Source organism: Lagenorhynchus albirostris, chromosome 12, assembly GCF_949774975.1.
Source record: "Lagenorhynchus albirostris chromosome 12, mLagAlb1.1, whole genome shotgun sequence".
Lineage (NCBI taxonomy): Eukaryota > Metazoa > Chordata > Mammalia > Artiodactyla > Delphinidae > Lagenorhynchus > Lagenorhynchus albirostris.
The window spans coordinates 17651847-17677269 of record NC_083106.1 but is presented as its reverse complement, the minus strand read 5'-3'; the positions used below and the strand labels follow the sequence as shown (position 1 = coordinate 17677269).

General features: G+C 41.0%; 1 protein-coding gene across 1 annotated transcript in view; it reads left to right on the top strand.

Moving 5' to 3' along the window:
• Positions 1-25067, top strand: part of SAMD5 (sterile alpha motif domain containing 5) — a 52163-nt gene extending 27096 nt beyond the window's left edge. Inside the window, exon 2 of the mRNA XM_060168442.1 lies at positions 25005-25067. Coding sequence (XP_060024425.1) covers positions 25005-25067 — 63 coding nt within the window. The remainder of the gene's footprint in view (positions 1-25004) is intronic.
• The last annotated feature ends 356 nt before the right edge of the window (positions 25068-25423 follow it).

Genomic DNA, 25423 nt, shown 5'->3' with positions numbered 1-25423 from the left:
AATATATGGCTGTTTTGAATATTATCATAAAATAATTCTTTCAGAGGTTGCCCAGTTTATACAATACAAATGATAACTGAGATACTTAAGATTTGTATTGCGTGTTTAAAAGAATAAGGTTAGTGGGAAAGGTTTGTTAGTTTTAGAGATGGGTTGAAAGGACATTTAAAAATATTGTCAACAGCTGGGTTGCTTCAGCATCTTTTCTTTTGGTGACCTTTCTTTTTTCTTTAAAGTGGGTTTTAGTCTTTACTACATATGGTGACGGTACTTTTCTAATATTTAGGTTCTGCTTTAAAAAAAAAAAAAAAAAACTACAAGCAGAACTATCCAGCAAACATATTAAGAGGTTCTGCCACAGGAACGGAAACATTTGTTATTTGTGTTTGGGATTTCTCTTTAATAATAATTAACCTTTGCTTTTATACTATAAACAGATGCGACCTGGACAGGAAATACTTCAGTATTAGTGGAGGAATGTTTTCTGGCGATACGGTTAGTTACTACCATGTTGTAGCCACGTGTGTGCACACACGTGCACATTTTTCTTGTTGGCATTTACCTTGGAGCAGGGCCTGTGGGCAGTGTGCAGGAGGCAGGTGCAGACGGCTTTTTATGAGTGATAGGGCATGTCAGTTCTCATTTCCTTCTGCAGAGAAGTGTAGAGTGAAGCAGCCCATGGTGCCCTCTGGGGCCAGCCCACTGCTTCCTTTAGCTGGCATCCTGGAGACATGCCATCCAGCCCCTGCCGCCGCCTTCTCAACCACAGCTGGCTTGTAGTTTTTGTTTTTGCTTTGTTTTGTTTTTTAAATCTTTGTGGTGATTGTTGAAGATTGTGAAATTAATTTAATAAGCAGAACAGACTTTACAGAGGATTGGCTGTAAACGCTAAGAATCAGCAACTAAAAGGCAGAGAGCTGGGGTGCAGAGTGGCTTGGGGTGGAGTTAAGGAACTAGTGAGATGCATGGCCAGGCCACTATTTCCCAAACACTGGGAGAAAAGTCCTGGGTTCTGAGCCCTGGGCATTTTGCATCATCAGCCTTCTTTGCAATTTCTGTCATCGGGTGTCTTCATCTGTTATTCTTAGAACTACCAAATTGTGTTACAGAGATCCAGGTTAATCCAAGTTACCCTCTGAACTTGACCTACTTTCACTTAGAATTAGCCTTGTTTGAAATTGTAAACTACTGTCATGACTATGGCACATTAAACAGTGTTCTGTTTATAAAACATATGCCTTTTTTCCTACTGTAGATCCCTTCTGGCTCGAGAAATCTCTATAACAAAACCAGAATATGTATTTCAATTACCCCAGGACATTTAGACTTTCAAGGATTTAAAAATAATAGTTTTTTTTTCCTTTTCAATTTTGGAGATCAAAGAGGTTCCTTAGGCTCTAAAACTCTCAATTAATTTTTGTTCTAATGTTTTAGAAAAAACACTTTAATCTTGTTTACGTGAATAAAGTCCAGTCCACATGAAATCTACACTCAAGTCATAATAGTCAGTTATGATTATGTAAATTGTAGAAGTGAATTTGGCTCAGCATTTAAACTATTCTGCCTGAAATTACAGTATTTAATTGTAATCTTAGATGATTAGCAGGATAATTGCTGTTTTCAGTCTTTTTTGTTCCGTAAGATGTGAAGGCAGGCCCGTGACTTATTTCCTTCTTCAGCCCCAAGGCCGGACACCATGCCTAGTGCTTGGCAGGCACCCACTCCATGGAATGTGCACCAAGAGGACACTTGCCGCCATTTTCATCTTGTTCCTTAATTTAAACAAACATAGCAGCCAACATTCATGTCAGAACTCTACTCTTCTGATACGGGTTGGCTTCCAGTACAAGAGTTCAGCCCAAATCAACAGAAGCATTCTATGAGAATCAATTGGGTGTTATGGAATTACAATAAGGGGTATCACAGAGTTTATCTTTTTGTAAATTATGTGCTACACATCATTTTTATCAGTAAAATGTATAATATATTTATGAATGTGTATGTATGTATACATTTTTTCCCCCTGGGGAGCCGGTTATTAAATATTAACAGCACAACACTGAGGAGGCCTTAGTACTAGAGTTACTGCTAAGATTTTGGATAGTCAAGGTTCACTTAAGTTCTTCTGAGCTGAGATTTTACACACCTGCCACGCAGCCTAGTCCCAGGAATGGTCAGGCCTTGGGCAGGGTAAGAGTCCTGCAGCTCTGCCCGAGGCGAGGCAGGCGAGTTCAGAGCTCAGACTCCGACGTAGGGACCCAGGCCCACACATCCATGGAACCCAGGGGTGGAGCCAGGTCTTTTGGAGATGAGGTTTATCAAATTGAGAGGACCCTTTTTAAGAAACAAAATACACAATTAGGTAAAAGGCCTGGGAAAAGCCCAGGTAAGGAGCCTCGAGGCTTCTACTTCATGGTATACCTGCCTTTGATCAAGCAAAGGGAACATTTTAGAGAACAGGCAAAGCTTTCAGGCTGAGATCAGGAAGATAGACAACAGGATTGCAAGACAGGATACACAGGAAGTTCAGTGGTGGCAGAAGACAGTGAGAGACTTACTGCAAATCCAGCAGGGTGAGTGAGTATCCTGTATTAGAGGATCAGAATCAATAGGGTGTGAGCATGTGGGGTGTGTGTGTGTGTGTGTGTGTGTGTGTGTGTGTGTGTGTGTGTGTGTGTGTGTGTGTGTAGGTGTAGAGAGAGAGAAGGAGGGAGTGAGAATGACTTATTTTAAGAAATTGGCTCATGTGATTGTGGGCGCTGGTGTGTCTAAATCTGCAGGGCAGGCTGGAGACTCAGGGAAGAATTGATGTTACGGTCTTGAGTCCAAAGTCAGTCTGAAGGCAGAATTTCTTCATTCTTGGGGGACTTCAGGCTTTTCTCTTAAGGCTTTCACCTGATTGGATGAGACCCCCCGACATCGTACAAGAAAAGCTGCTTTACTCTATTATCTACTGTTAAACACATCTAAGAAGTATCTTCACAGCAACATCTAGACTGTTTCGGGGCACCATTGCCAAGCCACACTGACACAGAAAATTAACCATCACAAGCCCCAGTGCAAGTTCTCAACCTGGACCGCAACAAGGGGTGGGGGAGGGCAGGTCACCTCCTGCCACAGTGTGGAGATGGCCTGCTACACCTAGAATGCAGCAGAATGACTACAAGTGGAATATGGGGGTCCAATCCCTGCTCTGCCATTGGCTACTTTAGTTTGGGGTCCTGAGGGAGGTGAGCCCTTTAGCCTTTCCAGCCTGCATTTTCTTCCATATTAAATGAAAGCATTTGTAGAGGCATGCCACGTCAGAGGTGAAAGGACTGGGGTTTTCAGTTTTTTTTTTCTTATAGTACTTTAAAAAATTTTTTAATTTATTTATTTTTGGCTGCGTTGGGTCTTCGTTGCTGCGCGCGGGCTTTCTCTAGTTGCGGCGAGCAGGGACTGCTCTTCGTTGCAGTGTGCGGGCTTCTCACTGCAGTGGTTTCTCTTGCTGCAGAGCATGGGCTCTAGGCATGCAGGCTCCGTTGTTGTAGCTCGTGGGCTTCAGTAGTTGTGAAGCATGACCTTAGTTGCTCCATGGCATGTGGGATCTTCCTGGACCAGGGCTTGAACCCGTGTCCTCTGCATTGGCAGGTGGATTCTTAACCACTGCGCCACCAGGGAAGCCCTATGATGCCTTTTTTGAAGCAAAAATCTCATAAGGAATTCCCAAACAGAGTTAAAAGGAGCTTGTCTGAATGAACAGTTAGGGCAAGGACTAAGAGTCAGATAACAAACACACAGCAGGCTGGGTAATTCAGTGGTTTGAGAATCACTGATCCATGTCATTCTAACCCTACTTTCCCATCCCTGTTTTCTAAACCACTGAATCCACATCCCAAGCTTGTGGAATGACAAAATCAAGATTTGAAGTCACATTCCTTCTGGCTGCAAAGTTATTTTCTCTGTTTGAAAGCTGTGTCATTTGGCCTGACTTGCATTGATTTGCTTCAACACGTGTATACATTCTGACATCTAGAAACATTTTTATGGTTTCAAATGAGAACATCCTCTGTTCACTCCTCTGGAGAAAGTTCTAGTGAGAGCAAGGTCAAAATTATAGAACTTAGTTGAACTTATCTAGAAGTGAGAAAATTTTAATTAAAAAATTTGTTTTGCCATTTGTTTTGCCATTTGTGTGTTTGATTTGCTTGGAGCCAAATCGTATATAATGACCAGAATATACAATATTTAGGTCTAAATAACCTGAGAACATCTAGTCCTAAAATTATGGACTCTTGAGTGTTGAGAATTATGGACAATTTTTAAAAATACTTCAGCACTAAGGCATAATTTCTGTTGATGAACTTATAGTTGATAAGAAAAGACAGAAATTTGTAAAATGTTAAATGCATAGCTTAAGGCAGCAAAGATGGGAAAGCAGGATGGCTGCTAAATGAACTAAGAGTTTAGAATAAGGAGAATGAATTCTTCAGGATGGGGTGGTCTGGGGATTTATAACATAAAGGATGGAGTTTGAGTCAAGTTTAGATATGAGTCGGGAGGAGGAGAGGAGGCATTCCAGGAGAACGTAATAAAATATAAACTAAAAATAGAGCTACCATACGACCCAGCAATCCCACTACTGGGCGTATACCCTGAGAAAACCATAATTCAAAGAGTCATGTACCACAATGTTCACTGCAGCTCTATTTACAATAGCCAGGACATGGAAGCAACCTAAGTGTCCATCATCGGATGAATGGATAAAGAAGATGTGGCACATATATACAATGGAATATTACTCAGCCATAAAAAGAAACGAAATTGAGTTATTTGTAGTGAGCTGGATGGACCTAGAGTCTGTCATACAGAGTGAAGTAAGCCAGAAAGAGAGACAAATACCGTATGCTAACACATATATATGGAATCTAAGAAAAAAATGTTATGAAGAACCTAGGGGTAAGATGGGAATAAAGACACAGACCTACTAGAGAATGGACTTGAGGACACAGGGAGGGGGAAGGGTAAGCTGTGACAAAGCGAGAGAGTGGCATGGACATATATACACTACCAAACGTAAGGTAGATAGCTAGTGGGAAGCAGCCGCATAGCACAGGGATATCAGCTCGGTGCTTTGTGACCGCCTGGAGGGGTGGGATAGGGAGGGTGGGAGGGAGGGAGACGCAAGAGGGAAGAGATATGGGAACATATGTATATGTATAACTGAGTCGCTTTGTTATAAAGCAGAAACTAAAAAAAAAAACTGGATTAATAAAGGGTAATAAGTATGAAAAAATATATATAAGTGAACACATATAAGCAGTGGGCAAGGACTGTTCAAGGGAGAGCAAGATCCTCTCTTTTGAAAGGTAGTAGAAAAGTATATTCAAAAATAAGATACCCAAAGGAGATTAAGGCCCTTCAGATGCCAGTACACTGTGAATAGAAAATTATAGCGCATATAATTTATAAAAAGGCTTTCTGTGGGGGCACAACCTCATTGAAAGAAAATTGTTGGTCTTTCAGGGCTGTAACGTCTATTGTGGACATCAGGCAAATTAGTAGGAGTTAGTATGTAGGAAATTTACTTTTAATAGAATGATTACACTGCATACTCATCCATGTGATGTAAATAGTAAATACTGTATCTGCATAGATACATACATTCATGTGAACTCCAGCATTTACGGAATATATTTAAGAGGGAGTTATTAGATCATTCGCTATTAAACTTACACTTAAAGTTATATTCATATTATCACCATCCCTCTCAGTGGCTTGGTGGCTGATCCTGTGTTCCTTACTCATATGCACACAAATAACAGTGTTGTTGTTATTACCTTTTTGTAAATGTCCTGACACCCCCTGGTCATTTGTAGTAAAGGGATTGATGCTGATGTTGCCGGGTCTCTTGTAGCCCCCATCACATCCCATTGGGCGAGGGGGGCTATGGAAGTGATTTGGGAAGGGACGCACCATTTAATATCCTTTCGTGGATGGTAGATTCTATTTGATTTTTCTATTCTGTTTTTCTTTTTGCATATTATGGTTTGCTTTAGAAATGTAAAATCCTGAGTGCTTAAGAAACCATCCACATAGTTTTGCTCCGAAATCAACTCCCCCAGTTTGGCAGTGTAAAATGCTCTTACTTATTGCTCTAGACAAAGCAAACGCTTTCAGAGTTATTTCTGAATAGCTGAAATTCTTTGGCAACAAAATAATTCTGAATACTAGCAGAAAATTTATGGATTTCAATTCGCGTTTGTAGCGTATCATAATTCCAGTTTTATATTCCATGCAGTTCAGTGTTCTGGATTTTTAATGGGGCCAGTGCAGTAATAATAAAAGTGATTCAAAATGCACCCAGTAATTACAGAGATTTGCTGTTGCCTTTGCATTAAAAATGATGATGATTTATGCTCGGTGAAATTGCGGTCTGTGGCTCTATTTAGGGTATCCTTGCTATTAAGCTGCTTATTAGTTATGGTCAGTGATTTAAAGTTTAAGAGCTGTATTAGAGGGCTGTAAAGTTATTTACTCCTTAATAGATAACAGTAAATTTGAAACAGACTTTGGGTTAATTATAATCGTGTACATTAAAGGAATACGTGTTAGCCCTTTGTCTCTTCTTAGGTCTTTTGAAATTCATTTCAAGTAAATGGCAAAATGGGTGATTGGGTTAGAAGGCCTGGTATATTCACTTCTGCCTTCTGGTTTATAAGTGGTTAACACCTTTTCTGAATGTTCAGGAAAAATAATTTGACTTCTCATTGTGAGTCCTTCTGCCTGCGAAACAAATGCTAGTTTTCACTTTAAACTTGTCTTTGTTCCAGGTTGACATTGATTGCTTACATTAGGCTGAAAAGATCAGAGCGCTGGGCCCATCTTCTGAGGGGGGGGGTGGGGGTAGTGGGGGATGGAGATGTGGTTAAGGTTAAGTGTACTTTTTTTTGTTGTTGTTACACTAGTTTTATTTTAAAAGTCTTGTTATTGCATAAGTAAGTCTCCACGAGGTTAAGTATACTTTAAACTGGCATTGCAGGAAGGAGTTTGTCATTATTCCTATTATTAATAATTACATGTATATGTGTACATTTGCATGTATATGTGTGCTCCTCATTGTAGTTTTACGTTAAGACAGAAATTATCCAGTGTAAATATCAGATGTGTCGGAATGTGAGTGTCTTTTAACAGTAATTAAATTTGATATTCAAATTCCTGTGTTAATGTCCTTGTGTAATGCTTGGGTGTTACACTAAATCAAGAAAAAGTCTAAGAGAAAGAGATTCTGTCTAAACCTGTTAATAAATTAGATCCAAGGAGAAAATATATTTGTATTATTTAGGATAAGTGAATATTATTAAGCTGTGCTGTAATAAGAATATTACCCTCCCCCCCCAAATCTGAAAACCTTAACAGTTACTTATTTCTGGCTCCAACAAAGTCCAGTGTACCTTGGTGGAGGCTCTCTTCCGTGCAGTGACTCAGAGATCCAGGCTCCCTCAACACGTGGCCTCTTCAGGGACAAGAGAACTTCAGATTGGTTCACGATATTTTTGAAGAGGTGACCTGGAAATGACTTCTGTTATTTCTACTTACATCCCATTTGCCAGAACTCCATCGTATTCCCAACATATTTGTAGAGGAGCCTGAAATGGTAGCCTTCCTTTGTGCCAAGGAAAAGGAAAGGGCATCAGGTGAACACACAGTGTTTCCTCTGCTGCAATATGTAAATACATCTGAATTCTGCATATAATCATGTGAATTTATAATTGGAAAAATGCCAGAAAGGCATGGCATCATTTAAGCAATTTCATCATCTCCCCTCTCTCCCCCACCCCATGTACTAAGAATTGACAAGAAAGACAGTTGGTTGTACCCAGTTTCCTGTCACTTTGTGCCATGGCACATTTTAGTTTATCCTAGCTGTTCTGCCTCTTTCCTTCCTTTAGAGTACTGTAGTTGGTGGCCCAGCACATGTTACACTGCAACCAGGCATGGTAAATGATACAGTGTTTGCCATTAGTCTGTCCCACATTGGGTCCTACTTTTCCATCACTGACCCTCCTCCCCCTTTTCTCCCAGACAATTCCCCTCGTTTCATTAGAATTAATGGTGCATATTCTGAAGGTGGGAAAGAGTCGTTATTTAGCTGTTTAACAATAGAACACTCAGTTGATAAATCTGGTTACATGTTGTGTTAGTTTTCTCTTGCTGCATGACAAATTCCTATCAACCTAATGGCTAAAAATAATACCCATTGGTTACCTCACAGTTCTGTAAGTCAACACTCTGGGCAAGTTGGCTGGGTTCTCTGCTCAGGGTCTCTTATAAGGCCAAAGTCAAGGTATCAGCCAGCTTGGGCTCTTATCTGGAGGATTTGGGGGAGAATCTGCTCCTAAGGTGGTAGGTTGTTGGGAGAATACAATTCCTTGCAGGAAATTCCCTGGCCGTCCAGTGGTCAGGACCCCACTCACAGCTGTAGATTCGAGGTTCCCAAATCTTTGCTGGCTGTTAGCGGTGGGCGTCTGGATACTGACTGCATTCCTTCTCCTATTTTTTTTTTTTTCTTTTTTGCGGTACGCGGGCCTCTCACTGTTGTGGCCTCTCCCGTTGCGAAGCACAGGCTCCGGACGCGCAGGCTCCGGACGCGCAGGCTCAGCAGCCATGGCTCACGGGCCCAGCTGCTCCGCGGCATGTGGGATCTTCCCGGACCGGGCCAGAACCCGTGTCCCCTGCATCGGCAGGCGGACTCTCAACCACTGCGCCACCAGGGAAGCCCTCCTTCTCCTGTTTTAAACCAGCAGTGGTGAGCCAAGTCCTTCTCATGCTCCCGATTTCTCTGTCTTCCTGTCTTCTAGCCAGAGAAGCACTATGCTTTTAAATGACTAGGATTAGATTAAGCCAACCTGAAGAATCTGCCTTTTGTCATACAGTGTAACCTAATCATGGGAGTGACATCGTGTATTCATGGGTTTCACCCTTACTCAAAGGGCAGGGACTTGGACAAAGGCAAGAGTCACTGGGGCCATTCTTAGAATTCTGCCTCTGGTATGTGTTTCTGCCCGGGACAGGTAAGAAAGGAATTTTTTGTTTAGCAGAACCTTAGTATTTTTGCCCAAATCCAGACTTGAAAGGTACGAAATCTTTCTACCGCCAGAATTAAATTCAGGTAGGAGAAGAGGGGGTAACTGAGGGTGGTGAGGAGGGAGGATGAATTTTCTTTCAAAGGCTTCATGATGTATAGAAAATACTTAAAAAGCAACTTAATTTGGGTAATGGGGATATAAAATAGCTTACTTCATTTTTAAATTGTCTGTAATCATAAAAGTGCATTTAATAAATAAAACAAGAAAAATATAGTAATGGGCAATTAAAAGAGAGATTTAGTGGGGAATGGGAAGTGGAGGTAAAATCCATTCAAAGATCTTACTAGAGTAAGAATAGCCTTAAAGGATAATGTTGCTGATTGTTACTAACAACTGGGTTGTGACTTTACATAAATAGCGTCATAATTTTCTTACATGATGCCTGCTCAGAGACCATCACTTAACAGATTGACATCCCACCTCTCACCATCAAACCACTGTTTTACTGTCCTTAAAGACCTACCCTAATTTGAAGTTATCTTGGTTATTTACATGTCTAATTGTTTATTCTCTGCACCCCCCACCCCCTCCCCAAAGCGTACACTCCATGAAGGGGGGACATTGCTGCCTTGCCCTTCACTGTCAGCCCAGTGCCTAGAACTGTGCTGTGCACAGCATGGGCGCTCAGTAAAAACGGATTGAATGAATAAACGGATGGAATAGTTTGCCACGCTTTCATCATTGGCCTCTAAGGCAGATCAAATTAGGTAAAGGCTTGGAGGTTACAGTTTTCTCTCCCAAATAGGAACTCCCTTTATTTAAATGAGGCTCGTCTAACCTCTTCCCTCTTCCCTCTTGGTTGTTTCATCTGACAAAATTCTGATGGTTCTTAAGTTTGTACAAAGAACGTGCTATCTCTGGTCAGCAGGCTGGTAAATCAAATGCTCTAACTGTAACATGCTTCCTTTAATTTATTAACAAATTAAATTGAATTTTGTCTTTTCAGTGTAGTGCCTACCTCGCTATTTTAAATTGTTTCTTTGTTACATTAGGTTGTTAACTTTATAAAAGAAACAGATATTTTCTGTAAAATGTATGTACTTTTCAGGTAATTTGAACAGAAAATGATGACTAATGTTTTCTATCAACTCTGTCCTGGAATGGGAATACAGAGAATTGAAGCCTAGTCCCAGGTCTCTCATTAACTTCCTCAGGAGTCACTTCATTTGGGATTTGAACATCTATAAAATGAAGGAATTCACAAAACAGGAAGTAGATGGTTTCTTATCCTTCCCCATGAGGTATCCCCCACGCTTTTTTTTTCTCATTGGAAAAAGATTTGCTTTCTTTGATTGAGACTTAATATTCCTACATTTTTTTTTTTTTTTTTTTGCGGTACGCGGGCCTCTCACTGTTGTGACCTCTCCTGTTGCGGAGCACAGGCTCTGGACGCGCAGGCTCAGTGGCCATGGCTCACGGGCCTAGCCGCTCCGTGGCATGTGGGATCTTCCCGGAATGGGGCACGAACCCGTGTCCCCTGCATCGGCAGGCGGACTCTCAACCACTGTGCCACCAGGGAAGCCCAATATTCCTAAATATTGGTTGCCATGTGCCCAAAGAAAATTGGTGCTATGAAATAATTTTCACAGGATTCCTTAAAGTTAATTGTTCCTCCTACCCTTGGCTTTTCTCCCATGAAAATGAAAGTATAGAGTAATAGGCTGTATTACTGTATTCCAAATCACTCTTCCTACATTACCCCTCCCTGCAGGAGGATTATATATTCCAGCCCTTCGAACTAAGAATAGGCAGATGGCATGTTTTGGTCAATGAAAGGTGAGTAGAAGTGATGTGGACCTCTTCCAGGCAGAAGCTTTATAAAACTGCATAGTTCACAAATTTAATATTTTCCCTCAAGTCACAATGACTGGCTATGTTTTTTGTTTGTTTGTTTGTTTTGCGGTACATGGAGTGTACACTTTGGGGAGGGGCTAGGGGGTGCAGAGAATAAACAATTAGACATGTAAATAACCAAGATAACTTCAAATTAGGGTAGGTCTTTAAAGACAGTAAAACAGTGGTTTGATGGTGAGAGGTGGGATGTCAGTCTGTTAAGTGGTAGTCTCTGAGTACTGTTGTGGCCTCTCTCGTTGTGGAGCACAGGCTCCGGACGCGCAGGCTCAGCCACGGGCCCAGCCGCTCTGCGGCATGTGGGATCTTCCCGGACTGGGGCACGAACCCGTGTCCCCTGCATCGGCAGGCGGACTCTCAACCACTGCGCCACCAGGGAAGCCCGAATATTTTGTTTTTTTAACTGGTGTCATAGAGATCCTTGCATTAACCATAGAATGGGTTAAATAAAGTGTGTAGGCAGATGTTTAAATGTTAATGTGGAGTTGAGGTTTTGGTGGAACTGTTGTTCTGTGGTAGCTTCGGGTTGCCAGTCCACTGACAGTGCCCAGTGCGATGTGTGTCTGCATCATGGGAATTACTGCCTTGTTTAGGAGCTGAATTGGCCGAGTTCCCACAGCATCTTGGCTCTGTTTCACCTTTGCCTCCGCATCAGACTATTCCCTAGAAATCTTAAAATCACAGCATGATAGAACCAGAGGGTATCTTAAGATCATCTAATCACACTCGTTATTTCCTAGGTCAGAAAACAAGCCCATAAAGGTTAAGAAGAATGACCCACTTTGGTGGCGGGGGAGGAGAGAAATTGAGGGGGATGCACTTCTGGTTGTTAAAAAGATACCGTTCTTTTTTTGACATAATTAAATTCTTGATTGTGATGCTCTTAAATGAACCATGAAATTATAAGTGCTTCCAATGCAAGTGTGATTTTTAACTAAGGCTTTTCTTCCCCCCAATCTGAATGTTAAGGTGGCAGATGCATAACTAATCTTAGCTGAATCTATATTAAGAAATCAGCAAGGTGTCTTTATTTAGCTTGCATGACCTGTGAATATAAGGTAGAGTCAAATAACATGATTTTGCACGTTATGTCCTAAAATAAAAACAACTCTGCCTTTAAAGTGATAGCAAAATGCAATTACGTGAGAGGTGGTTTTCCATTTGCTCTCAAAGGGAATGAGAAACACAGAAGAAAATAACTGAAGAACTTGTTCCTAAACGTAATTTCAGCAGACGTTTATACCTATTTCAAATACTATTTTGTCTGAGGGACAAAAAGTCAGCTCTTGGGATTGCGTTCCATGTCATACAGAGCAAAGTCCTATCAACAGTAGGGAGCTTCTAAAATCTCTTGTTATCCTAGTTTTGAATTGCCTGAAAAATGCCCAGTCCACTGAGCTTCTCTGTTTTTGCCTGGAGATGTTTCCATGGATCTGTATTAGTTCCAGGAAATGTGGGTCCTTTCTATTATCTCTGGAACCAGGCATGTTTCCTGTAGAAACGACATGGTATTATCTGTTTCTCTGTTTAACATCTTTGCCGCAGAGGGTCAGATTCCTGAAGGGGTAAACAGTGAAAAATTGTGAGGCTCAACTGTGGAAGATTGTGTGGAGAGGAAAGCAAGCTATTCTGATTTAAGTCATAAAAAATGTTGGCCTTTAGCTTCTTGGAATACTGCTGTATTCAGATGTACTGAAATACTTCTTGCCTGCCGTATGCTAACCAGTGCAAGCCTGGAGTGACCACTCCGTGTTAGATTAAAGTCGGGATCCTGGGGTTTGACTTTCACTGGGTTAATCAACTTTTATTTTAATATATTTGAATTTCTTCAAGAACACGATCTTAGCTTCTGATGATTCCATTCCTCTGTGAAAGCGACTTCTAATCTGAGAAACCCAGACCCTTGAGGAATTAATACAGGAGTCTTGGAACCAAGTTCCCTGGTGGCCTACTGGTTAGGATTCTGGGCTTTCACAGCCGTGGAATCCCTGGTTCGATCCCTGGTTGGGGAACTGAGATCCCACAAGCTGCACGGTGTAGCCAAAATAAAAACAGTTGGAACCTACTTGGGTACTAACTATCCTCAGTGGATCTGTACATAAATAATATGTTTCATATTCATTTATTTGAAGGTATTCTTACATTCTTGATCACTTTTAAAGCAACAATTTTTCTCAAAGAGTGGTAGGAAAGTAAGAAGAATTTAATAGTGAAGTTACTCTCTTTTGTGCGTGTGTGTGTGTGTGTGTGTGTGGATGCGTGCACTCACACACACGCCCTGTGGCGGGGGGGTGTGACTTACGTTTTAAAACAATTAAAGGGGTCTTTATGCTTGAACAAGCTGAGAACGACTGCTATGGCAGTTATGTTCTATAGGGCATGCTTCACAAAGCTAAATGAAATTTTTCAAACTTAATGGCTAGACAGTGCTTAAAGCATACACACTATTCATGATTTATTCTAATAACATTTGTGGATGACTAACTTAATAATGTTGCCGCACATCCATTATGTTTTTGTTCTGAAAATGTGCCTAAGTATCTATGCCTCCTTAGGGGTGGGTTTATATCACTCGGTGATTGAATGAAGAAATAGAATTCCATGCCTTTTATGGGGTACGTGTTAGAAGAAACATCCACTTATATAGGCTGACACTGTGCCAGATACTGTTCTAAACAGTCTTGCAAATGTTAACTCGTTTAATCCTCATAACAGCTCTCTGAAATGGTACCACTGTTGTTCTCATTTCAGATGGGAAACTGAAGCACAGAGCAGTTAGGTTAAGTAATGTGCCCAAGGCCACCCATCCAGAAAGTAGTAAACCTGGGGTTTCCTTCCAGAGTCTGAGCATGGGTCTCTAGCCCTGCACTGCTTCCCGCCAGGGGCTTTCACTTCTGTCCTGGCCGGAAGGGATGCACTGACTGCTGAGGATACCTGGAGGATAGGCTGGTTTGGTTTGAGGAGGTAGACCCAGGTGTCCTCCATTCCCCAACCCCAACCCTCAATGTCTCTCTGTCTCTCTGTCTCTCTCTCTCTCTCTCTCTCTCTCACACACACACACACACACACACACACAAAGAGTCACTCTGGGCTCACTCTGGACACAGTGACATTAGGCTACCTTGAACTGTAACCGTGTGAAGGGCTGCGATTTGGGTTTTGCTCCCAAACCTTCTAGAAGTGTCACTTCATAACAGCAAGTGTGTGTGTGGTGAAGACCTTCAGTGTATGATGAAACTCAGTCCTATTTACATATTTTGCTGCTTCAGGTAACCCATTTACACGTCCTCAGAGTTTATTTGGACAAGGCCAGCATCTTGAGGATTATTCAGATGACTTCATAAGTACTGTTTCTTTCTTTTATTTTCTTTTATTTTTTTTTTGTTTTTAGCTGCATTGGGTCTTCGTTGCTGTGTGCAGGCTTTCTCTAGTTGTGGCGAGCGGGGGCTACTCTTCCTTGCGGTACGCGGGCTTCTCATTGCGGTGGCTTCTCTTGTTGCAGAGCACGGGCTCTAGGCGCGTGGGCTTCAGTAGTTGTGGCACATGGGCTCAGTAGTTGTGGCTCGTGGGCTCTAGAGCGCAGGCTTAGTAGTTGTGGCACACTGGCTTAGTTTCTCGGTGGCATGTGGGATCTTCCTGGGCCAGGGATCAAACCCGTGTCCCCTGCATTGGCAGGTGGATTCTTAACCACTGCACCACCAGGGAAGCCCAGTATTGTTTCTTTAAAGCAATTAGCTGATGGTCCTTAAGACCCAGAATGATGGCATCAGAGCTTGTGGCTTTCTCGAGACATTTAAAAATGTCCCTCTTTTCCCCTGCCAAAACCAGAGAAGAGGTAGAGTAATGGAAAACAGCACAGATCCCCTGGGTAGTGCTTCACTCTGGCTGCCACTATACATGCAAATGGGCTTTCCAAGGAATTGCTAAAAAGGCTTATGACAGTTGTCTTGCTTCCCTGCCCATTCCAATTTGGCAGGTGAGGTTAAGGCCCAGTGGAGGCCACGCTTCAGTGTTCAGGGGTCTGGGACTGGATGCCAAGAGACCACAGGTTATTTTTGATCAGAATTGCCTAAGTCACATGAAAAGCTCTTGCTTTCGTCAAATCTGGCAAGCACTGTCCCTCCGAGAAGCGTTTCCCCCCCTAGCCAGCCCAGCTACCTTTGCAAACCCTCTCCCGACAGGAGGAAAGTCAACTCATCTTCATGGCAGGAAGGCTACAGACTTTCTGGTTTCATGGGGCTGAGGCAGGTGGGGAGCCAGGAGGGTAAATACAGAGCGATTGTTAGGAAGGAGTTATTTCAAAGGGAAGAATTATATTCCAGACTGATGAGTTGGTCTGAGATCTCCTGGTGCTGATTTTGTGGCCTGTACCATCTAGGAGTGGTTTAGACAGTGGTTCTCAAAGTGTGGTCCACAGATCCTTGGGGGTCCCAGGGGTCTTTGAGGTAATAATTATTTCATAACAATACTGTAACATTATTTGCCTTTTTCGCGTTGTGGACGTTTGCATTGGTAGCACAAAAGCCACAGTGGGTAAAAATGCTGGCACGTTAGTGCCAGTCAAGGCAGTGGCATCAAACTGCATTAGTGCTTATGGCGTTCATCACCTGCGCACATGCCAAAAAATAGCTGTTTTCCTTAAAATATCCTTGATGAAGCAGTAGCAATTAGTAAGTTGATTAAATTCTCAACCTTTGAGTACATTTTTATTTTGATATTCTGTATGACAAAATGAGAACTACTCACAAAGACTTCTGTTGCAAATGGAAGTGCATGTGAACCTTGTCTCCTCACTAACCACTTCTGCTGTTAAGTTACTAGCTCAACTAGCTGCTTTAGTCATGGAACAGCATTTTGCCTTAGAAGAACAACTGAGGAACAAATTGTGGTTACTTACTGGGTATTTGGCAGCTAAATTTCTTTCTTTTTTAATATGTATTTTATTTTATTTTTGCCCACGCTGCATGGGATGTGGGATCTTAGTTCCCCAACCAGAGATTGAACCCGCACCCACTGCATTGGAAGCCCAGAGTCTTAACCACTGGACTGCCAGGGAAGTCCCAGCAGCTAAATTTCTTGAAAGCGAGTAAAGTGAACCTAATATTTCAAGAAAAGTAATGGATAATATTTGTTAATGGTAAAATTTGAATATTCAAGTAAAAATTACATTAAAAAAAAAACCTGTGTCTGCCACAGTGAGCTTGACAGTTTCCCAAGACTTGAAGGCTTTTTTGATGAGCTGGGTGGTGATAGTAACAAATGTTACTTTTTTGATATTGAATAACGATATGTGTTAACATTTAGAAGATCTGCATAGCTCAGGAACCTAATATTTTCCAAATGATTAATGCATGATGTTGCCAAATCACGTATAACAAGAGATCTGTTAATAGTAGAAGACAGACCAAAGATTTTCATGTCGTTGATGGAGTACAAAAAGTTCATTGATATGGTTTCAGATTTCACATGGTAACTGACTTAAGAATCTATATGTTGTCAAATTTTGGCATGGTAGCAAAAGAATATCTACAATTATCTATCTTAAAAAGCTGTTAAAATATTTTCCTTTTTCTAATAGCACAGATTTTCTTTATGTATTTCAACTAAGACAACATATTGTCACAGTTCAAGTGTGGAAGATGTGAGAACTCAGTAGCCTATAAAACTAGCCATTAAAGAGATATGCAAAAATGTAAAACAATGTCATGCTTACTATTAATTTTGGGGGAAATAGATTTATTTTTAATAAAAATGTTATGTTAACATGATACATGTACTATTTTAATTTTTAAATGAATTAAATAAATATTTTAAACATTTCTCAGTTGCAGTTTCAAATAGGTAAATGTCGATAATTATAACGCATATAAACAAAAGCTCTTTGGAATCTTCAGTGTTTTTTAAAAATGCAGTTTGCTCCTGGAAGCAAATGTTTGAGAACTGCTAATATAGAAACTGCCATGTTATCTAGCTGGAGGTTTCTGAGCTGTCAAAAGAGTCAAGAAAGGTTTCCAGGTTGGGAATAGTAACTGTTTCATCATATATCTTTTAAGTATATCAATGAAAATTATTTGAATATTTTCCTCTGTAAAATGAGAGCTTCATTAGAGTTCAGATATGCTTACATCGCACATTAAACTCACATTCTTCAATAACTGATATCAAAACAGAAAAATACTGGTGTTTACATTCAATTTTAACTTATTGGAAATAAAAATGTCATGTATATAGCATGTTATTTGTAGAGAAATGCTTACAAATAGTCACTGTAACCTTCCCTCTGGTCTTGCAACTTAAAGCAAATCATGAATATTCAAGTAAATAAACTAGTGGACAATAAGCAAAATGAAACCAATCATCCCAACTGCTGATTATTTTCTTTCTTTTTTTAAACATCATAAGCCAGTCTTTTTATTTATTTATTTTTTGGCTGAGTTTGGTCTTTGTTGCTGCGTGCGGGCTTTCTCTAGTTGCGGCGAGAGGGGCTACTCTTCGTTGTGGAGCACGGGTTCTAGGCACGTGGGCTTCAGTAGTTGTGGCTCGCAGGCTCTAGAGTGCAGGGAGGCTCAGTAGTTGTGGCGCACGGGCTTAGTTGCTCCGCGGCATGTGGGATCCTCCCGTACCAGGGCTCGAACCCATGTCCCCTGCATTGGCAGGCAGATTCCCAACCACTGTGCCACCAGGGAAGCCCTGATTATTTTCTATTTTTGATGCTGTAGGAAATAGTTAAATCTCAGTCTGCATCTTAATATACATGGAGGATGCATAAACACAGCATATAGTTTTTAATGTATTTTTTACAAATCATATAACAGTTTGCATCATTTATTTAATAGGACAAAATTAAAATGTTCTTATATATTATGAATGACATTAAATATAATATCTAAGTAAGCATTATGCGCAACATTTTGTATCCTGAATAAAAATAAAATACCTTTTGCCTAAAATCACATTTGCATGTATTGCTAAAAATGATGGAGTGATTAAAAATACTCCCAAGAGCATTTGAGAAATTAAGTATTTCTGTGAAAGGATTCCATATTAGTTTATGAGAGCTGCTGTACAAAGTACCACAAACTGAGTGGCTTCAAACAACAGACGTTTACTCTCTCACAGTTCTGGAGTCCGGAAATATGAAATCACAGTTTGTGGGGGGCCATGCTCCCTCTAAGGGCCCGAAGGGAGAATTCTCCCTTGCCCCTCCCAGTTTCTGGTGGTTCCTGGCATTACTGGGCTTGTAGCTGCATTACTCCACTCTTGGCCTCTGTCTTCACATGGCCTTCTTCTCTGTGTGTGTCTGTGTCTTCTCCTCTTCTTAAAAGAACACCAGTGGCTGCATCTAGGGCCCACCCTAAATCCAGGATGATTTCATCTCCAGAGTTTAAACCATCTGCAAAGGCTGTATTTGCAAATTCACATTCTGAGGTTTCAGGTGGATGTGAATTTTGGAGGATGCTATTTAACTACTATACATTCACAGTCAAAAATGATGGGGGGAATTCCCTGGCAGTCCAGTGGTTAGGACTCTGCGTTTCCACTGAACGACACACAAAGTTCCGTCCCTGGTCAAGGAAGTCCCGCATGCTGCACGGACCAAAATAAATAAATAAATAAATAAAAACAAAAATGATGGGGAGTGCAGACATACTTTTACAAGGTTGGGCTTTGCTGTGGGACAGGACTGCTCTGCCACTGATTAGCCTTTGACCCTCTCAGGGTATCTACACTTTAAAGCCTCAGATTCCCCATGCGTAAAACTGAGTCCATGATAGCCATCACGCTGGCTTGTGGTAAGAAGTAAAGGAGATTATGTTTAAATATACTGTGTCCTTAGCACAGTGCCCGGCACAGAAGAAGGTCACTCAGTTACTGTTCGTAGCCGTTTACTGTTGGCGGGGTAGGCAGGTAGTAATAATTGTAATATGTACTATAAACCTACAGTTGATGGTAATTACATTAATGATAATTGTAATCAGAGTTAGCAGGGTAGTGTTAATGGTGGTTTCAAGCACCATTAGTACATAATAAAGGATGATTTTACTGTGAGTATGTAGATGAGAGAGAAGGAGACGGAGGGACAGAGAGGTGAGAAAGCCTTAAATGGGTAGCCAGGGAGCCTGGTTAGAGACAGATGATGCTATAGACTGAATGTCTATGTCTCAAAATTCATATGTTGAAACCTAATCCCCAATGTGATGGTATTTGGGGGTGGGGCCTTTGGGAGGTGATTAGATTATGAGAGTAAAGCCCTCAGGAAGGGATTGATGCCCTAATAAAAGAGACCTAAGAGCTCTCTTGCCCCTTCTTCCTTGTGAGAACCCAGTGAGAAGGTGGTGTCTGTGAACCAGGAAGACAGGCTCACCAGACACTGACCCTGTGGGCACCTTGACCTTGGACTTCCCAGCCTGCAGAAGTGTGAGAAATAATTCTGTTGTTTATAATCCAGCCCGTCTGTGGTATTCTGTTATAGCAGCCCAAACAGACCAAGCTAGTCATCAACGGCACTGTTTCATTCAAAGGCATATCAAATATGCCTTAAAGAGCTTTACTGGAAGACAGAACACTCATATACAACATGCTGTAGCACTTATCATTAGTTCTATTCTGGACTTGTATTGCGCATTTCCAGGCCCGTGTCTTGATCCCTATTTTGGATAGTATTTGGAGACTTTGAAGCATAATACAGAAAAACTCTAAAAGCTCATTTCACTGTAATTCTATGCAGTCCAGCCCAGCTGAATCTGCCCTCCTGCAGCTGTCAAACTGATTTCATGTCCCAGTTCAGGCCCCCCTTACTGCCTCTGGGCGCCTTAAAACTGTACCCTTGCTCCTCTCTCACCTCCCCTTCTGCAGATGACCTTGGCTAGGTCGTTCCTGAGAACTGCAAGTCCGTTGCACACGAGCTACCTCCCTCGCTCTCTCCTTCATCTCAAAGTGTGTTGATGTCCTTGCCCATCTGTTCTTCTTTCCCTCTGTTTCTGATGAGGAATTGCCTCTCTCCCCTCTAAGACTAATCCCTCCTCTGGGTATCTACCCTTGGCCCTAGTCATAATTATGGTCTATAATTATGCCTTTATTTTCTTGCATTTGGTCTCTCTCCATGGAATCCTTCCACTCCATCTGTAAACATGCTCAGAATCCCTCTTTGTTCTTAAAAGCACTGTCCCCTCCAGCTACTATTTTGCCTCCGTAACAGTACTATTAAACTTCTTGAAAGTGTGGTGACCTAGCCCCAGTTTCATGTTGTGACCAGCTGTTAATTATTATAAAATTGTTGAAAGAAGAATTCAGAATTCCCAACAGTTAAACCCCTGATCGTTTCTTCCTGGTAGAGATAAGACATGACCCAACTCTGGGCAGCGAGGAGGTCCCGGGCCTCTGAAGCCTGGTCTCTGGAGTTTGCTGCCACTTGCCGACCACAGCCCTGTGGGCTGCCCTCCGTGTGGGGGGAATTTAGCATATTCAGAATATGTCAACGATGACTATAACAAAGTGGTTTTAAGAAATCGGAAATTTACATAGCTATTCAGTTGGAAAAATTATAAAATCGGTGAATGCCCTGAGGAGAGCATAAATAAAGACGCTTTTGTCTTTTAACCTCTGAATTTGTTCCTGAGAGTTTTCTGAATAATAAGGGGTAGGAGAATTTCCATCCTCTCCAGTATACATTCCATTTGCTTAAAACCTGCAGATTCAGTCCTGAGTGAAGCTTAGAACTCTTGTGGGTCCAGAGAAGGTGGCGAGAAGCTGTTCAGTTTATTATAACCTGTTTAATTTGTTCCAGGAATTAGATAGTAAATCAGTACTTACCAAGTACACACCATAGATGGAGGCAGGATAGTTGTACAGAATGGTTTATAATGCGTCTGGGTATTTGTGTTTAAAGTCAGAAAAAGAAAATATACGTGGATCATACTGGAGCAGGCCAAACATTTTTCTATAGAATCCCTGGAAACCTACCCTGTAAAATCCCTGTAGAAAAAAGGACATATATGCCAGCTCATTGTGTAACGTAACATTGCATCCTCCAGCCTACTGGGGGCTGGGAGGCAGCCTCAGCCTTCCCAGCAGCTGAGAGGTGCCCCGCCCCCCACCAGAGGCCTTTCGAGGAACTGAAAGATGACTGTGAAGATGCAGATGGGTTTAGTGAATATATTGCAATTTTATTCTCTGTTGTGTAGGCAAAGGAAACTATACTCCTATCTGACTTGCTAGACTAACATTTCTCAATAGCAACTTTGTTTACTGAGAAATTGTATGTAAAAATTATACTGTGGACAGTTGAATCAATCAGCAGTAGAAGTGTGTGACATGCTATATATAATAGTCCCGAGGCAGATAGAAAGAAGTGTAAAATGTGGTTTCTGCCTTTGGAGAAATTTACAGCTAAAATGAGGCTGTATTTACACCCGCCCACCTCCCCGGTCTCTTATCAAATTACCAACCTTCCTTGGTTCCATAACAATAAGTAGTGTGACATGGTTGAATGTTGAGAAAGTTATGTGTTAAAAAATCTTGTCTTATCACCAACCACCCAAAGGTTCAGATTTGTGTGCCTTGTGCCATCCAGGAGGAGAGAAGGCAGCATTTGCACCACTGTTCTTTATTAATTCTTTCCTGTGAGAGAGTCGTCCCCCTCCCTCCCCGCCCCCCCCAAGGGAATTGCATGGCCTTTTATGGTACAGTCACCAGTTTTATTTTTTTTATCTCAGCCACCACGTGTGGAGAATTTATTGGTTCTACATCTGCAATCAAGCTACATCCTTTAACCTAATATCACAATAGAGAAATAACCTCTAAATGGTTTAGCCTGCATATAACTCTGATTGCCTTTTAATTAGGGGGAAAATCACAAGCTGAAAAGAGCAACAGACTGGAAGCCAGTTAAAAATCAGAATAATCAACTGAGAAACAAGAAAACGTAATCTCGTAACATTTAATGTTTAACCACAGGATAATAGTTTCTTTATTCCTTAAATAACTTTTTCTGCACCCCTGCCCACCCCCTCTGTTTCTCAGATTGGAACTCTAACATAGATTAGAATTGCCAAGTATCTGTGAAATGAAAGACTGTCCCTGTACCCCTCCCATCCCCCATAAGAGCTTAGAGCAAATAAAACTGAGAAAGTCACAGTTCAGCCCAAGAATTAGGTTTGTATGGCCCTGATGTAGGACTATCTGAGAGTGGGCTCAAAGGCAGATTGGGGAAGAATTAGGCCAAACCAGAGTATAAACCTTTTAGTAATGTTTCCGTAGACATAGATAATAATTTGGCATATTACAAACCGCTGGCATTCAATTTTTACAAACTTTAAAAACAGGAAAACTTCAGGAGCATTAGTAGAACCAAAAATATAACTTGCTATTTATTGGTCCAGAGGTTGACTTTTATGAATTTTGAGAAAGGACCAGGTTTGAGGCAATTCCTTTCATGATTTGTTAAGTCAGCCTAGTCATATCCAAAGAAGGCTGTAAACACATATAAACAGATTGTTATTTTTCTTGGTGGAGTGAAGAAAGGGCTTTTTTCTTTGTAGGAGTATGCCGGATTATTTAGGGGGGAAAATGAAAGGAAAAAATGTGAGGTGGTAGGAGCAGCTCTGTGAAATGAGGCTGGACTGGCTTGTTTGCCCATAAGACGTATTTCTAGCAGTTATCTCCTTAAAGCTGGTCAGAGTTGTGAACATCTGTTCATTTCTATTCAGCTTGAGGACTGCGGTCTGTAAGGAAAAGGATCTGGGATGTCACAATGCATGCCAGGCGCCAGAGCTCCAAGGAGCCTTCCTAGCATGGAAATTACTCACGTTTCCTATGATCACGAAGCACCATGTGCTCAGCTAATTACTGTTCTCTGCGACTGCTGTCACATCTTGAAACTCTCCATGACCCAACTGTGGAAATCCTGTTTGCCTCCCACCCCCTCCCCCAAAGAATGAAAAGTAGCAAATTGCACGGCTGGGCTTGTTTAATGAATGCGATTTATTTTTGTTGAACCAAAGACACAAGAGGTTTCTGAGGCTGTTAGGTTGATGCTAGATTTGTGAATGACTTCGTGGTCCACATCTTTAGATAAGTTTAAGGTGGAGGGTGTCTGCCCGTTTACTAGATGATAGTCTGTACAAAGGCGTTTTCTTTATTTCCACAGGTTCCTGGAATAAAATGACTTTTAACAGTAGACAAGGTCACCCTGCTGACTTCAGGCAGAGCCTATCAGGTGTGGTGCAGACATCTGAGAATCATTTTAATAAGAATGTCCTCAAGATGCTGCCTCCTTCCTTTGTGACCCCTTCAGAATTCAGCTGTAGTCTTCCTGAGGTCTTAGTAACCCTAATGCTGTAACCTGAGGCTCTTTCTGTTTTTTCAGATAGAAATAGCAAGTTAGCTTGCACTCTATAGCAAATACAATTTTTGTTGCAATGCTTTTTCATTCATTCATTCATTCGAGCATTAAAAATGAAACAGTTTTGCCTTCGTGATGTTAAGGTAACTTTGATCACTCCCCCCTCAAAAAAAAAAAAAACTTAGTTTGTCAAGACAGATTGAACATTACTTTTACATAGTTTATAACAGGAGTTTGGTTTTCATGGAGGCATTGATTGGCTTGGGTATGGGTTTATCTGAGTGACTATGTGAATATATTAGTGAGTAGTAAGATATTATTACTTGGTCTTACAGGGGCGAAAAAGGCCTGAAAGCAGCTTGATTTTCTGGAGAAAGAAACTTCCTGAGCATGGCTAGTAATACTTCCTATCCATTTAGATGCAACTGCCGGATGCTATTACCCAAAGTAATGAATGGTGACATATTAGTTAACATATTGCCATCGGCAGGTTTGAGCAAGGGTGAAGATGGCATATGCTAAAACAAATTATTATGCCCTAGAGAAATATGCAGAATTGTTTCTTAAAAGTCTTAATAATGCCTGCAATATGATTTTTTTTTGCAAGAGATAAAACTGGGGGTACCACTGGAGAGATATAGACTAGAAAAACAAAACAAAACAAAAACAAAAGAGAGCAAAATTGATTCAACCATTTCCAGAAGCTTTTCCAGTTAAAAAACAACAACAAGAAAATTGTTGAATCCAAGCAGCACAGCCTGCCTGTCATATCAAAAATCATAAGAGAGACCCAGGCATCCTCATTCTTCCTTTGCACTCTTTTTTTTTCCTTCTTCTCCTTTGTCCATTCTCGATCTGTCAAGGGATTCTAGGCCCAGGGCATAACTATGACAGACGGGCAGGAAACTGTAATCTGTCGCTGTCTTTCAATTTTGGAGGAATCATGGTGACCACGAAGGGGTTAAAACTGTCAACACGGATCAGAGCTTGGAGATAATTAGTGTAATATCAATCTCAGAACACTGGTGCAGATGACCACACAATAGCAGATGAATTCAACTAGGTTACTGTTTGTAAGAAATGCTTCTTCATCTCTTTCCAGTTCATGCACAACTATGCTTTTTAAATGCCTATGTGTTAAAGTTATGTGCATACAAATCATGATTAAAGATGATTGTGAATCTTTTTTTATTTTGGAAGGTACATTTTGAATTAGCACTTGTACAGACAAGCTGCATAGATATGTACCCTCTGAGCATGAGCTAGGTAGCCTTTGAAATGTTTAGCAGTACGTTGACTGTTACCTATGACTAAGGCTGCCGGAATGTAGAATTCAGTGATGTGATTTCAGGAAGGCAAACTATTACAAGATATACTTTTATTTATTTATTGCGTTTTAACTTTCCTTTTCTTATAAGAAACATGAAAGGAAAGAGAAGTAGACCTTTTTTTTTTTAAACAAAACATAGGCTTGAGAAGAATAAAATACATTTTTCTCTTATTAGCTTCAAAGAGAAAATTGATAGATAAAAAGCAGAGACTGAAAGCTGGTTTTCAGAAGTCCATGTGGTAACCAGAAAGGGACAAGTATGACTTAAAAATTGGAGCAGGAATCCATGATGGACTAGGGGAAGAATGGGTAAAGGAGAACTTAAATAACCCCGATATGTTCAAATCCACAGGTCCCAATGGCTGGCATCCTAGAGTTCTTAATGAATTGGCCGAAGTCATCACAGAACCGCTAGATATCATTTTTGAGAACTCGTGGAGGACTGATGAGGTGCCTGAAGACTGGAAAAGGGCATATTTAGAGCCTTCTTTCAAAAAGGGAAATGGATGATGACCCTGGAAATACTCATCAGCCTAACTTTTTGCTTGGAAAAATTCTGGAATAATCAACTTAGTACACTGGGTAACGAACTTATAATAGCTAGACAAAAGGCAGTGAAATATCACACATAAAGAAGTACTGAGTTCATTTTTTAAAGACACACCATTGTGAGATACAGTCTTCTACATATTTTGGGATTCTGCCCTCGGTACTATGAATTCTTGCTGCAAATAAGTGAGGTTGGCTAAGGCATTTGGGTACTGACTAATT